The 16567-nt window shown below is 30.2% G+C and overlaps 1 protein-coding gene across 1 annotated transcript; it reads left to right on the top strand.

Moving 5' to 3' along the window:
• The first annotated feature begins 11908 nt into the window (after window positions 1-11908).
• On the top strand, window positions 11909-15484 carry LOC114180698 (receptor-like protein EIX2). The gene has a single exon (XM_028066999.1). It carries the CDS (start codon window positions 11909-11911, stop codon window positions 15482-15484), a length of 3576 nt encoding a protein of 1191 aa, XP_027922800.1.
• The last annotated feature ends 1083 nt before the right edge of the window (window positions 15485-16567 follow it).

Here is a 16567-nt window from a genome sequence, read left to right as displayed (position 1 = left end):
ATATACTGCACACCCAAAAATTCTTAAATGAGAAATATTTGGTTGCTAACCAAAAACCAATTGTAAAGGAGAGTATTGGTGATAACTTATTGGTCTAATGCGAATCAATACTGCAGCATGCATAATTGCATATCCCCAAGTAGTCATTGGAAGATTAGCTTTCATAAGTAAAGGTCTTGCAATCCATTTTAGAAGTTTTATCAATGATTCTGCAAGTCCATTTTGAGTATGAACATGTGCTACTGGATGTTCAACTTCAATTCCAATTAACATACAATACTCATTAAAAGCATGAGATGTAAATTCACCAGCATTATCAAGACGAATTTTCTTAATTGGATAATCTGGGAAGTGGGCTCTTAACTTGATCAATTGTGCTAATAACTTAGCAAATGCTCGATTTCGAGTTGATAGTTAACAAATATGTGACCATCTAGTGGACGCATCAATTAATACCATGAAATATCTAAATGATCCACATGGTGGGTGTATTGGACCACAAATATCACCTTGTATTCGTTCTAAAAATGAGATTGACTCATTTCTAATTTTTTCTGGTGATGGTCTTATTATCAACTTTCCCTGCGAACATGTAGTACATGAGTTTTAAGTGGATGTCCACATGAGTTTTCAACTATTTTTCGCATCATGATATATCCAGGATGACCCAACCGATCATGCCAAACAAGAAATTCATTCTTATTTGTAAGCTTCTGGCTTATAATAACATGCGTCTCAATCGCATTAATATATGTGTAGTACAAGCCATAAGAGAAGGCTGATAATTTCTCCAATACACATTTTTTATTTGACTCAATTTGAGTGATATAAAGATATTCAATATCTCCTTCATTATTCGTCTCAATATGATATCCATTTAGACGAATATCCTTGAAACTTAATAAGTTTTTATTGGACTTAGGAGAATAAAATGCATTTTTAATATGCAATCTTGTACCTCTTGGTAGAAGTATTGTAGCTCTTCTAGAGCCTTCAATTATATTTGTAGTACTAGAAATAGTACTAACATTGACTTCGCACATTACCAAACAAGAGAAAAATTTATTACTCTTGAGAATTGTATGAGTTGTTGCACTATTAGCAAGGCACAGATCCTCATCATTGGTGTTAATGCCAATATTCATTCTTCATATAAACATAAATATCAATATTAGAGATTACTTTGTAAGAGGATAAGAAAAAAAATAGAGGATTTTATTCATAAAAACATAAAAACTTATACATATAAAAGCAACATGAATTAAATATAAAACATTGTTTTAAAATTTAATAACATGATATAAATAAAATAAAACTATTTTCTAACACTCCCATCACCAATAAGGTGATCAATGCTTCCATCGGGTTTAGAAAAGAAATCACCAATATCAAGATGAGTAGTATCCATATGACCATAATCAGAATCACCATCTTCATAAGCAAAATGTGTTTCTATATTCTTCCTTTTAGTGATTCTTGGTAGAGTTCAACAAGATGCTTTGGTGTATAACAGGCACGGGTCCAATGACCTTTACTGCCACAACAGTAACATATATTTTCAGCCTTTTTGCCATTATTTTCAACCCTTTCTTTTTCCTTTTCCGCATTCTTGTTCCACTTCTGTTGATGAAGTTTCTCTTTGAAATTTCCTTTATAACCATGTCCACGACCATGATTAATAGTACGACCACGACCACGACCATGGCTACGACCACAACCAAAATTACAACCACGATTATTATTATGGTCTTGACCTCGTCCATGATTATATGGATCAGATGTTGCTGCATTCACTTCTGGAAATGGAGCAGAACCAGTTGGTCGGGCCTCATGATTTTTCATCAAGAGCTCATTATTTTGTTCAGCCACAAGAAGGCATGAAATTAATTCAGAATATTTGTGAAAACCTTTTTCACGATATTGTTGTTGCAAAAGCAAATTAGTTGCATGAAAAGTTGAGAATGTTTTTTCCAACATATCCTCATCAGTAATTCTTTCTCCATATAGAGTCAATTGAGAAGTAATTCTAAACATTGCAGAATTATATTCGCTTATAGTTTTAAAATCTTGCAACCGTAAATGCATCCAATCATAACGAGCTTTTGGCAAAATCACAGTTTTTTGGTGGTCAAATCTTTCTTTTAAATTCTTCCATAATACAGAAGGGTCTTTTACAGTAAGGTATTCAATTTTCAACCCTTCATGAAGATGGTGACGAAGGAAAATCATAGCTTTAGCTTTATCTTGTTCAGATGCTTTATTTCCTTCTTTAATAGCATCACCCAGACCCATTGCATCTAGATGAATCTCAGCATCTAAAATCCATGATAAATAATTCTCCCTCGAAATATCAAGGGCCGCAAATTCAAGCTTTGCAAGATTTGACATGTTTTAGAACTAGCACATAAAATATTAATATAATCAAATTTCATGTATGAAATTATTAAAATCAAATAATAATAATAATAATATGATAGAGAAAAAATAAATCAAACAATTATCATTACACAAAAAAAATATAAGATAAAGTTTGTGAATGACAAAAAGATTAGAAAGAACCTTGGTTAAGGAATGTAGAGCGTTGTTCTTAGGGAGAAAAAAATATGCCTTCACGCTCAGTTGGATAACCCTCGTGCTGATAACGTGTTATAAACTAAAGGTAATAAGAGAGAGACAAAAGAGATGAAGAATAGAGAATGAGAGAGTAGGGAGCAACTTCTGTGTTTGTATGTGTCTTATTACTGATAGGACGAGTCCTATTTATAGATACAACATGGTAACCCAGAAAGGATATAAAATCAAATAGTAAATACAAAATATTACATAAAAAGTAATGAATAATATGATAATCAATCATATGAGTAATTGTATAAATCAATGGACGACCATTAATTCATAACAAATAATCAATTTTTCTACTTATAAACCTTTTTACCTAAATATCAAAAAGGTAAATAGTCGGTTTAGTACAACAAGTTAACAAGTATTGATATAGTTTTTAATACAATAAAAAACAACAACTTAATACCATAATTATTATTTTTTTAATTTTATTTGAACTCCGTTGGTGGTTAGTATGATTGAGTACATGTTTAGTTCTTAGTTCTTAGTAAGTGCACAAGTATTTATTGAAAGAAAATATCCAATTAGCATTGAATGAACAACAAATAATTTAAAATTTACAAAACAAAAACAAAGGGTAAAAAGTTCTTCAATATTAATATTATTTCTTTTTTAATATATACAAATGACAATTACTAAAGATCAAATACGTTTTCACTTAAATTAAAACTTTTGTATTAAGACTATAAGTTTTTTTTTTCTTCTTATTCTACTATATATGTTAACAAGTGTTATAATAAACCAACTATTTAACTATACTAAATATGTAAGGCCCATTAAAATTGTTTTATTCTTTTCTGCCTTAAAGTAAAGGGTTGCCCCTTGTAATTGGGTCTAGGGCTGGCCCAAGTGATAAAACCAAACCCTAATTTGCCCTAACACACTCACTCTCACTCATTCACAGATTTCAGCCGTCTCTCTCAACTACGCCAATAGAGCTCTGCTAGGGTTTACTCCCAACCTAGAACCTGTGAGCTCAGTTATGTTTCCTAGCCTCGTGTAAGTGCTCTACACCTCATGTCTTGTTTTCTTTTCGCTCACATGTTTATACTTCCAGTTGAGGCTTCATCGTAGACTCACGTCTATTCTTTCGCAGTTGTTCTTCCAGCTCGGTAATCTGCATCTAGAGCTTTCGCGTTCTGTTGTTGGAGACGCACCCTTCTCTTAGTCCCTTCCAGGTACGGGGAAGTTAGGGCTTACTGTTTTATTTCGTGTTCTTATATGCTTGGTCTTGTTTCATGAGTTGAATGTTGGGTTGCCATTACAAACTATGTGGGAGCTGTTAAAAACATGTTTTGGTCTGTTTGAATGTATCTGCCTGCGTGAACAATGACGGGTTTTGGTTGTCTCACCCAAGCGAGTACATCTCGCCTAGGCGAGATTAGCAATAACTCGCCCAAGCCGCTTGAGCGAACGGTCGCCCAAGCGACAAGCGCCAGTTTTGAGCGAGAACCCATCTCGCTCAGGCGAGGTGGTCTCGCCTAAGCGAGCGGGCGCGACAGTACCACTGTTCCTGACTCGAGCCCTCGCCTAGGCGGAGGGTGCTCGCTTGAGCGAGAGAGACCTCTCGCCTGAGCGAAGGGCTGAGCGAGGAGTATGCATGTTGATGGATTTCTTTGCTCTTGGATGTTGAATGCATGTATGAATTGTTTATGCCTTTATAAGTATGAATTGAGTGGCTTTGAATGAATAAGATGAATCATGAATTGTGATTCATATGTTTTAACATGATATGAGTATGCTTTTGGTATAGGATGATTTATGGAATTAAAATGACGTGTTGGTATGGATTTGGCATGAGACAAGAGTGAAGGTTGGTTAATGAATATGACATGGTGTCGGTATGAAACACACTTCTACTTTCATGGTTTAAGATTTGTGAATGAAAGAGATTGACATGGGATACAACGGAGGATGGAATTGCCAAGGTTGGCATGGGATATTTACTCATGTGTGTTGAATAATTACTTGTCTTGATGATGATATGGTCTGTGGTCAGTGCGTAATTCCTTGGAATCCCTAGGTGGGGTTTTCAGGGTCGTGCTTCAGTGGTCGGGACGTAATTCCATGGCCCCTGTTAGTGGGTGTCTATGGTGGTGCCCCATCTGTATAACTTGGTAAGGATTCAAGGTAAGGTTGCATCCTAACACTCTAAGGAGTTAGTTAGTCTCACCTAGAGTGGACTGACTCCTGTGGTGAGAGTAGTAGGAGGCCTGAAATTCATTAAGGGCTAACCTTGTGGTGAGGGATATTGATTCATTGTAACATTTATAACACATAGCTCGGGGGTGAGCAGCTCGGGGGTGAGCAAAGGTATCCACCACAAGTGCAAGCATCCGCTAAATCCGACTAGGTTATATGTATCCGGATGAGTCGAGTCGAGTCTTAGTGTATTGATTGAAAGGTCATAACATGCTTGGATGATATATGTATATGGGACTGTGAAGGTATATTTGATTGCATGATAAAAATCTTGTTGGCTCTAGCTTACCCTTTGCTTGTTTGATTACATTCTATGTCGTTCTTCTACCTTTGCGATGATCATCAATTTATTGATAGGAGCAGATGCGAGAGGTATTCGTGGTCAACAGGGGAGAGATGATTCCGCTGCCTAGACTTCTCGGGCTGGACTTCCTGTCCTTCTTGGAGCTTCTTTAAGGCTACGGCCCATGTACTTGTCCGTCTTTAAATTTCTACTTAATTCTAGTAAACTTGATAACTTGTTTCTTTTTGGGCATCGTGGTGTGCCTTGGGTTGTAAGGAGTTAGGTTTAAGACTCCAGGACTGCGTTGCTAGTTTATTCAGTGTGACGTTTCTTTAATTATGCTTATCGATTAAATGGGACGTTACAAAATATTTATCAACTACAAGAAAACCTTAAATAATGGCCATATTTAATTATAAAAAAATAATTAGTCACTATAGTAATCAATTTAGATACTAATTTATAAACTAAAAATTATTGGTAACTAAACTAGTTTAAAAAAATCATAATTGGTTTCTAAATTGATAACTAAAATAGTTTCTATTATAAATGTTAAATGTTAAATGTTGAATGCTAATGTTATTAATGTTTATGTGACACTATGAGCTCTTTGATGTATAAGGACATATTGGTTATTATGGAAAGTTGTAGTAAAATAAAATAAAAATAAAATAAAGTTCAGCCCAACTTTATGAACGTTGACTTATAAAAAGGGATTGAGGTTCTCTTTGACCATATGGTTCTTTCACAGTAAGTTATCAAGAACGTGTAAAAGGAGTAAAAAAAACAAAGAGATAAATTGGAAAATGATAGTTAGAGAAAACACAAATTGAAGAAGGTATATTCATAGGATCTCTTATATATCAATATTAGTACTCTATTATATTTTGTTGTGTGAAAATCTTAAATCTTTAAGATTCTAAATTGTTTTACATTCACTTTATTTACTCATATATTATTATTAAAAGAATATAACATATTTGGCGTATCCAATAAGATATTCACTTTATTAAAATCATTATAAATAATCGAATTAATTGGGATAAAATAAAGTATGGAAGTTTAAGGTTGGTTGGCCACAATGCACCTTGAATCTCAATCTGCAATGTGCCTCCTACTTAGTGTTTAAAACGTTGGATATGTTTATAGATGATTTTTTAAATAATTTTAAAATAAGAAAGTAGAAAACAGTAATAAATGTTTCAAAAGTTAAAATTAGTTTTTATTAATTCATTAAAATTTTATTATATAGTTTTCTCAAAACATATGTTTTTAATTTATACATAAATTATTTTTAACATATGAAAAACATTAATCTTACCTTTTGTAACTTATTTTCATATTTTAAAAGTGTCTAGACACACTACTAAAAAACTCATATTTTCTACCAATTTTGTTTTGAAATTTTTTACGTAGAAAATACTTATAAATTTTGTTATGAAAAAAAAGTTGCAGAAAATTAATGCCAATTTTTTTGCAAAAATATTTTGTATAAAACACTTTTCATAACAAATTTTGTAGAAAATACTTACGAATTTTATAATTTTGTAGGAAATAATTACCTACGAAAAAATTACCTGCCAATTAAGATTTTTAAAATAAATAGTAAAAAGAAATATTTTCTTGCAAATTTTTTAAAAAGTTTTCAAAAAAAATCTGATGAAAATTTTTAATAATGACAAAAATTTAAAGACTAAAGACCGAAAAGAAATGTTTCACACGCTATAGTATAGAACGTGAGATGTAAGTCATTAAAGTTTCTACAATTGGAATGTTTTTCAAAGTCTCTTATGCATATCAAATCAAAGTTATTTTCATTTTCAATTATTTTTAATCAGAGACTTTTGAAGTCTTAGTGTTTATCTTTTATCATTTTTAAATCATTGCAATTATTCAAGCCGTAATGAAAAGTTAAGAAAAATATTTAAAAGAAATTTTCTAACTTAAATTTTAGAAAATAAATTACTTTTATTATTAGTTGCATGTCCAACTTAGAAAGGGACTTATTTTCATAAATTATAAAAGATGTAATTTAATGGTTGTATAAATATTAGGATAAGTTCTACATTTTATTAAAAATCGCATACATGCCATTTTACTAAAAGTAGTAGTATTTTATTTAAAAAATAAAAAAATAATAAAAATTACTTTGTGTACCAAGTTGGGTGATAAATGACAATATATAAAAGTCTGTAATAAATTTTAAAGAAGTCCTTTTCTTATTTTCCTCTTTTAGTAGACTTTTGAAGTCATCTTCCAATAATTTTTCAATTTTAAAGTTGTGGTCCATTTTTTTTTTTATAATTTTGATTGTTTGTTATTTTGCAGTTATATTTTTATCAAACTGCTTGGAAATTGATGTTATTCTACCAATAATGAAGAAATAAAAAAAAAACTTTAAAAAATATTATTACATATTTTAGCGGTGACAACTTAAAAGAGTTTAGAGAAAGAGAACAACTTGTACAATTTGTTTACATAACTTAATAAACTATTTTACGCGTATTAGATGAATACTTTAGTCTTTTTTTTTTTTATGTTTTAGTGTTTTTTATACATTAAATTTCCACATTAATTGAATATTTGTTTATTGATAAAGTTTTAAAAGTTTCAATCCAATATTTTATATTTGTAAAAAACTATTTTAGCACCTTGAACTGATAAATAGATCAATAGACACATCTACCAATAATTTTGTTAACCTATTTATCGATTATAATAAAAATATATAATAAATCTTTCTCAAAATATAAAATACTATATTAAAATAGTTAATGGACTGTGAATAGTAACCGACACGTGTTATTTTGTGATTTTTTTAATTTTTTTGATTTTTTTAAAATTTTTGTTATTCAAATAAATATGTACACGTGTCAAGCTCATGTCATGCCACGTGTCAAGCTCATGTCATGTCACGTGTCATTTTGTGATTTTTTAATTTTTTTAATTAAAAAAAATTACGTGTCATTTTTTTAATATTCAATTTGGTCTTAATATTCATTATTTTTTCTCAATCTGGTCCTATTTTTTTTTTTTTAAATTTAGCATTCTTGTTCCTTTCCAAATTGATACAAAATTTAATTTGTATATAAATGTTATATGAATATTCTTATTAAAAAGCATATTTTTATTAAATATTTTAATTTAGAATTAGAGTTGGTTTAAAATTAAAATGAAAAAGGCAATAACACCATTAATTTAAAAGTTTGTAATCAATTTTAAAGTCTATTTCTTATTTTGTTCTTTTAGTAGACTTTTGAAGTCATCTCCCTAAAACTTTGTTAATTTTAAAAATATAATTAGTTATTTTGCAGAAATATTTTTGTCAACTTATGCTTGGAAATTGATGTTATTCTACCAATAATGAAGAAATACAAAATATTCTTTAAAAAATATTATTAAATATTTCAGTGGTGACAACTTGAGAAGTTTATAGAAAGAAGAATAACTTGTACAATTTATTTTCATAACTTAATAAATAGTCTTTGGCAGACCTTAGATGATTTAAGGCTAACCTTGTGCGCGGTAGGATGAAATTCATCGACAATGGCTCTGCAGAGCTGTAGATGCCATCATAAGTGCAGACATCCAGTGAATCCGATCGTATTATATAGCGTCCTGTTTGTTTGCTATCACATGATTGTATGCCTACTGTGTTGCATGTTTATGATATGTTTCAATTTTTGCTCGCTATAACATGTTCAAAATTATTTTTACTCTAGCTTATACCCTTTTTGTTTGTTGTATGTTCTTTGTTTGGCTTTTTCTTTTTGCAATGATCACCAATTATTTGGTGTGAGTAGATATGAAAACCCCTGGTGATCGCAGTGATGAGGGAAACACTGCAACCTAGTCTGGCATGGGTTGTCTTTCGCTCCTGGAAGCATCTTTTGCATGCACTTTTGCCTTAATGCTTTAATTGCTTTATGAGCAAACTTTTATTTTAAATTGTTGCCTTTTTAGTACTCTGTTGTAACTCTTCTTCCAATATAACTATGGATAACTGTAATGGTTGATACATATATACTCTTTGTCTTATGCTCTATTTCATATTATATTTATGTGATGTTTTATTTAGTAGATTTATCTCTATTTAAATGGGATGTCACAAGTTGCATGTCCAACTTAGAAAGGGACATCTTTTCATAAATTATAAAAGATATAATTTAATGGTTGTATAAATATAGGATAAATTATGCACATAAAGAATCACAAAGAATCACATATACGTGCCATCTTACTAAAAGTAGTAGTATTTTATTTAAAAAATAAAGAAAAGAAAAACTATTTCGTGTATCAAGTTGGGTGATAAATAGTAATATATAAAAGTTTGAAATCAATTTTAAAGTCGTTTTCTTGTTCTTTTAGTAGACTTTTAAAGTCATCTTCCTATAATATTGTTAATTTTAAAGTTGTTTTCCATATTTTTTTAATTTTGATTGGTTGTTATTTTGTAGTTGGCTTAAATAGTCATTTGGTCATAGTTTTGGTGAAGTTTTTTCAGTTTGGTCCTACTTTTGAAATTGTTTTCAATTTGGTCATACTTTTCGTTAATTTCATTCAATTATATTCTTTTCCTTAACTCCGTCTAAATAGTTAATGGAACAGTGGCCAGCGTGGTTCGTTTCTGTGACGTGGAGCACTGCTCAATGACGGGGTCGTTATTTTACTGTGCTAGCTTTTTAATTTTAATTAGAGAGTTTTAGGGTTTATAATTTGTCGAATTAGATTTAAGGATTCATTAGGATTTGAGGATTTCTTTGAATTGGGGGATTTCAGAGGCTATGCATGACCCACCATCAAAGATTATTTTTCGTTCTGTGAAGATTTTGTCGCGAAGGGTTTGCATCTTCGTCGGCGAGGTAGGGTTTTTTTTAATTTTGTGGTTTAGGGTTTGTTCTAAAAACCCTAATCATTAACACTAATCACAAACAGTAATCAGCATGTTTATGATCTGTTTCAATTATCTTCTTGCTATAACATGTTCAAAATCTCTTTTTACTCTAGCTTACCCTTTTGCTTGTGTTTGTCTTGTGTGGTTTTTCCTTTTGCAATGATCATCAATTTGTTGGTGTGAGCAGATGTGGAAACCCCTAATGGTCATCGGGATGGTGGAAATGCGACAGTGTAGTACGCATGGTTGGATCTGGCTCTATAGAGCATCTTTAGGGGGGCATTGTTGCCTATGTAATCTTTTGCTCTATGAGCAAGCTTTTTGGACAACTATCAAACTCTTATTATGTTTTATTCATGGCATCGTGGTGTGTCTTAATCTTTCCTTCTAAATATGTTTTTGGATAAATGTAATAGTTAGTACTTATGTATTTCATGCCAGGTGCTCATAGATTTATTTATTAAATGGGATGTCACATCTTCTACACTCGCAAAGGTTGTTTTATTTTCAATTAAAACTCTGTCCACAAAAATTACAATATTTTTAAAATAAATATATGTTATCCAATCAAAATTGTTTTCTTTACTTATTTATAATCAGAGACTTTTGAAGTCGTTGTATTGATCTTTTATCAGTTTTAAGTCATTGGAATTATTCAAGCCCTAATGACAAGTTAGGAAAAATATGTAAAAGAATTTTTGAAACTTAAATTTTAGAAGGTGAATTATTTTTATTATTTTTTGCATGTCCAACTTAGCAAGGGACTTCTTTTCATTATAAAAGATATAATTTAATGGTTGTATAAATATTATTAGTTCTACAGTTATAAAGAATCACATGCCATTTTACTTAAAGTACTCGTATTTAATTTAAGAAAATGAAAAAAAAAAAAAAAAAAAAAAACTACTTCGTGTACCAAGATGGGTGATAAATCATAATATATAAAAGTTTGTAATCAATTTTAAAATCCTTTTCTTATTTTGTTCTTTTAGTAGACTTTTGAAGTCATTTCCCTAAAATTTTGTTAATTTTAAAAATATAATTAGTTATTTTGCTGAAATATTTTTATCAACTTCTGCTTCGAAATTGATGTTATTCTACCCATAATTAAGAAATACAAAATATTCTTTAGAAAATATTATTAAATATTTTAGTGGTGACAACTTGAAAAGTTTATAGAAAGAAGAATAACTTGTACAATTTATTTTCATAACTTAATAAATTATTTTACACGTATATTAGATTAATACTTTAGTCTTTTTAGGTTTTAGTGTTTTTTATAGTTTAAATTTCCACTTTAATAGAACTGGTTGAGATATTTGTTTATTAATAAAGTTTTAAAGTTTCAATGCAATATTTTACATTTCTAAAAACATTATTTTAGCCATTTTTAACTAATAAATAGATCAATAGACACATCTACCAGTAATTTTATTAATATATTTAACGATTATATTAAAAATATATAATAAATCTTTTTCAAAATATAAAATACTATATTAAAATTTTAAAACTTAGTATACCACAACACAGAATTTCAAAAAGCATAAAATAGTAGTAACTAAGTAACATTTAGCTCCGAATATTTTTAGCTTTTAATGCAGAATAATACATTTGAGTTAAAGAAAAAATTATAAATAGTCTTCCCCCAAAAGTTACGTCTTCAATATAATAATTATAAAATTTGGTTGCATATTATTTTTGTATAATTATTTTGAATTTTAACCATAAGTACATGAATATATCATATATGTAACACTGTTTTTGTAGTTTGTGTAGGTTGGGTGAATCTGGAATGGTATATATATGGCTTACTGGGAATGGTAACCTTATACCAATATCATCTCTTTTAATACATTCTGAAGAAGAATTGTGTGTTTGTGATGATAAGCATTAGAGTGTCAGTGATGAGTCCGATTGGTTTGAAAGTGATAATATTTATTGTGTGTTTGGTGGCATTCCAGATTGTTGGTGGTGAGAAGGAGATAAGGTGTTTAGAAAGGGAGAGGGAAGCACTCCTCCGATTCAAAGCTTCCATTGTTGATGAATTTGACATGCTGTCTTCTTGGACCACTGCTGATTGCTGCCAATGGAAAGGGATTCGCTGCAGCAACCTCACTGCTAATATCGTAAGCCTCGACCTTCATGGTGAGTATGATTATGAAACTGAATCATGGTCTTATTATATCAGCGGAAAGATCCACCAATCATTGATTGAGTTGCAACAGTTAAAGTATCTCAACCTCAGTGACAATTCTTTTTCACATATCCCAGAGTTTCTTGGTTCTCTCAGCAACTTGAGATACCTTGATCTCTCATGGTGTGATTTTGACGGAAAAATTCCAAGTCAGTTTGGGTCTCTTTCTCATTTGAAATACTTGAATCTTGCGAGAAATTATCATCTTGAGGGTTCTATCCCTACTCAACTCGGAAATCTCTCCAAGTTGGAGTATCTTGATCTCGCAGACAATTCTCTTGTCGGAACTATACCATCCCAACTTGGAAACCTTTCTAAGTTGGAACATCTTGATCTCACAAGAAATTCTTTTGAAGGAAATATTCCATCCGAATTTGGGAATCTGTCAAACTTACAACAGCTTTATCTTGGGGATTATTACAATGGAGTACTCCAAATCAACGATGGGGGTAAGTTCCTATCTAATCTCATTTCTTTAACCCATCTTTACTTGTGGTCCGTCAATGGTCTTAATACTTCTCATACTTTCCTGCAAAACATTGTCATGCTACCAAAACTAAGAGAGTTAGGCTTAATTGATTGTAGCCTTTCTGATCATTTTATCCTTTCATTGAGGCCTTTCGAATTCAACTTTTCTACTTCCCTTTTGGCCTTTCATCTTTCTGACAACACCTTCACGTCACCCGTGATATTCCAGTGGGTGGCAAATATCACTTGCAACCTTGTTGAGCTAGACCTTTCTTATAACAACTTGGAAGGTTCTGTATCCAATCATTTTGGCTTGGCAATGAATTCTCTTGAGCGCCTTGACCTTTCCTTTAATAATTTCAAGGGTGAGGTTTTGAAATCCTTCGTGAATATATGCACCTTACACTCTTTATACATGCGAGGAAACAATTTAACAGAAGACCTTCCATCAATTCTTCATAATATGTCTAGTGGTTGTATTAAATACTCGCTACAAGATTTGGATTTGGGAGACAATTATATTACTGGATCTTTATCGAACTTTTCAACATTTTCAACTTCGAAATCATTGCATCTTTCAAATAATCGATTAGTTGGAATGTTAAAAGAAGGTAACAAATTACCATTTCGATTGGAATTTTTATCACTCTCATCAAATCTTCTAGAAGGCGGAATTCCAAAGTCATTTGGCAGTGCATGTGCTTTGCGCTCATTGGACATAACGGATAATAACCTGAGTGATGAGCTTTCAACAATAATACATCACTTGTCTGGATGCGCTAAATACACACTAGAACATTTGAGCTTGCAAGGAAATCAAATCAATGGTACGATTCCTGACCTTTCAGCTTTTTCAGCTTTGATGTCATTGGATCTTTCAAACAATCACTTGAATGGAAAGATAAGAGAAGATAGTAATTTACCATTTCACTTGGAAACTTTATCAATCTCATCAAACTTTCTAGAAGGTGGAATTCCCAGATCATTTGGAAATGCATGCGCTTTGCACTCATTAAGAATGGAGGATAACAGATTGAGTGTAGAGTTTTCAATAATAATTCATCATTTATCTGGATGTGCTAGATATTCATTAAAAGAATTATATCTACACATGAATGAAATCAATGGCACACTAATTGACCTCTCAATATTCACATCTTTAAGAGTGTTATCTATTGGTGAAAACAAGCTAAGTGGAAAGATTTTAAGAAATATTCAATTTCCACCTCAACTAGAAGAATTAGACATACAGTCAAATTCCTTAAATGGTGTGTTCACTGACTGCCATTTTGTTAATGTAACCAAGCTATTTTACTTGGACTTATCTAACAATCCATTAACCTTGACATTTACCCAAAATTGGGTCCCACCTTTTCAGTTGAGTTCCATAAGGTTGAAATCTTGCTTGTTAGGTACATTTCCCAAATGGTTGCGAAAGCAAAATAAATATGACGAACTTGACATTTCAAATTCTAAAATATTGGATGTGGTTCCAAGGTGGTTTTGGGCTAAATTAGCTTCTGGAAATGTGGGTTCAATAGATATTTCAAACAATAGTCTCCATGGTATAATTCCAAATTTTTCTGGAAAGAATATTATTGGTTTCCTAAGTCTTGCATCAAATCAATTTGAAGGTCCTATTCCACCATTTCTACGAGGTTCCATATTTCTTGATTTATCTAATAATAATTTCTCAGATTCACATTCATTTTTATGTGCTAGTGGTCTTGAAGAAACATTATATCAATTAGACCTTTCACATAATCATCTTTCTGGACAAATTCCAGATTGTTGGAGCCATTTTAAGTCATTAGCTTATTTAGATTTGAGCCACAATAAATTCTCAGGAAACATTCCTACTTCATTAGGATTGCTTCTTAGTCTTCAAGCATTATTATTAAGAAACAACAACTTAAAACATGAGATCCCTTTCTCCCTAAGACGTTGTACAAACTTAGTGATGCTTGATATGTCAAACAACAATTTATCAGGGCAAATCCCTACTTGGATCGGGAGCGAAATGCAAGAGTTGCAAATCTTAAGTTTGGGAAGTAATAATTTCAATGGAATTTTACCATTACAAATTTGTTATCTAAATAGCATCAAAATATTTGATCTCTCACTAAATAACTTATCTGGACAAATTCCTGCATGTATAAATAATTTTACATCAATGGTTAACAAGACATTTTCAAGTGATTATGGAAGTCATGATTATTTTATCTACATTAGTGATTTCAAATCCTATCGGCAATACAATTTGAATGTATTCTTGATGTGGAAAGGTTCAGAACAAATATTCAAGACTATCGAGTTATTACTTCTAAAAGGCATTGATCTTTCCGGTAATAACTTTTCAGCAGAAATTCCAGTGGAAATAGAGAATTTAGTTGAGTTGGTTTCATTAAATTTGTCAAGAAATAATTTTATTGGACAAATCCCTTCAAATATTGGAAATCTAAAATCACTTGAATTTCTTGATTTGTCAAGAAACCAATTTATTGGTTCAATTCCTTTAAGTCTTGCTCAAATTGATCGACTCACTATGTTAGATTTGTCACATAATCATCTAAGTGGAGTTATTCCAACTGGCACACAACTACAAAGTTTCAATGCCTCAAGTTATGAAGATAATCTAAATCTTTGTGGACCACCGCTTGAAAAATTATGCATCCATGATGGACTATCTCAAGATCCAATCTTTGAAATTGATGAATATTCTCTTTTCGGTCATGAATTTTACATCAGTATGACACTGGGATTTACAATAACCTTTTGGATTACATTTGGCTCAATCTTATTCTTGAAGACCTCATGAACAATTTAATTGACGACATTTATATGGTAGTGGTGAAATTCTCCAATCACAAATGGTTGGTGCACAGTGGATTAAGAGGTAATGTGTTTTGCGGTTTTCTTACACATATTTGTTTGAGCTTTTTACATTATGTTTATCTATACCTATATATATATATATATATATATATATATATATATATATATATATATATATATATATATATATATATATATTATATATTCTATTTTGATATCTACATTTCTATTTACAATTTTATCCTTTAATAAATAACCATTTTTTTTAAATTAAAACTATTGTTTTACTATTTTTATTTTTTAAGTAACCTATTTGTTACTGTTTCATTCATTTGATTTTTTTTAGATTAACCATTTTTAAACTAAATTAAGTATGTTTAATAAAAGAAATTATCAACAAAATAAATAAAAAAAATATTTATAAAAAAATTTTAAAAAAAATTATTTACTTTTATTTTAAAAATTAAAAAAAGTAAACGTACACCATGTATTTTCATTGATTTATCCAATCAGCTTTTCGTCATGTTTATATATATAATGGTCATAAACGTTAGTTTATGTATATATGAGAAACTTATCTCATCAAAAAAACCCAAATAACTAATAAAAATAATTTTGCCACGAGTTAAATTTATGTAATATTGTTGTTGTAATGGTTTAATTTCTTATAAATTGTTTACAAAATACTAATAAGAAACAAATATTTTAATAAATAGTAGATTAAAAGTTATAACAATGGACGGTTTCAGTAGGATTTCATATATTTTTAACTATTTTAATATAATTAATTTTGATAATTATATAATCATGTAAATATTTTAAAGAGACATAGATAAATAAAAGATAAGTTTTATGAAAAACTGATGATTGTCAGCGTTCCAGCTGAAACAAAATATTTTCACAATATATTACTCATTATCATGTTAATTATTTTTATTGACTAAAATAAGATTAAAGAATTAATTATTATTTAAAATATTATAAAAACTTCTTTATAATATTATTGTATATTTATTAAAATAATATTTTTTTCTTCTATTTTGAGACTTGAAATGACAAAATAGAC

This window comes from Vigna unguiculata, chromosome 4 (assembly GCF_004118075.2).
Source record: "Vigna unguiculata cultivar IT97K-499-35 chromosome 4, ASM411807v1, whole genome shotgun sequence".
NCBI classification, from domain to species: Eukaryota; Viridiplantae; Streptophyta; class Magnoliopsida; order Fabales; family Fabaceae; genus Vigna; species Vigna unguiculata.
The sequence above is the reverse complement of the archived record's forward strand: the minus strand, read 5'-3'. Positions and strand labels throughout refer to the sequence as shown.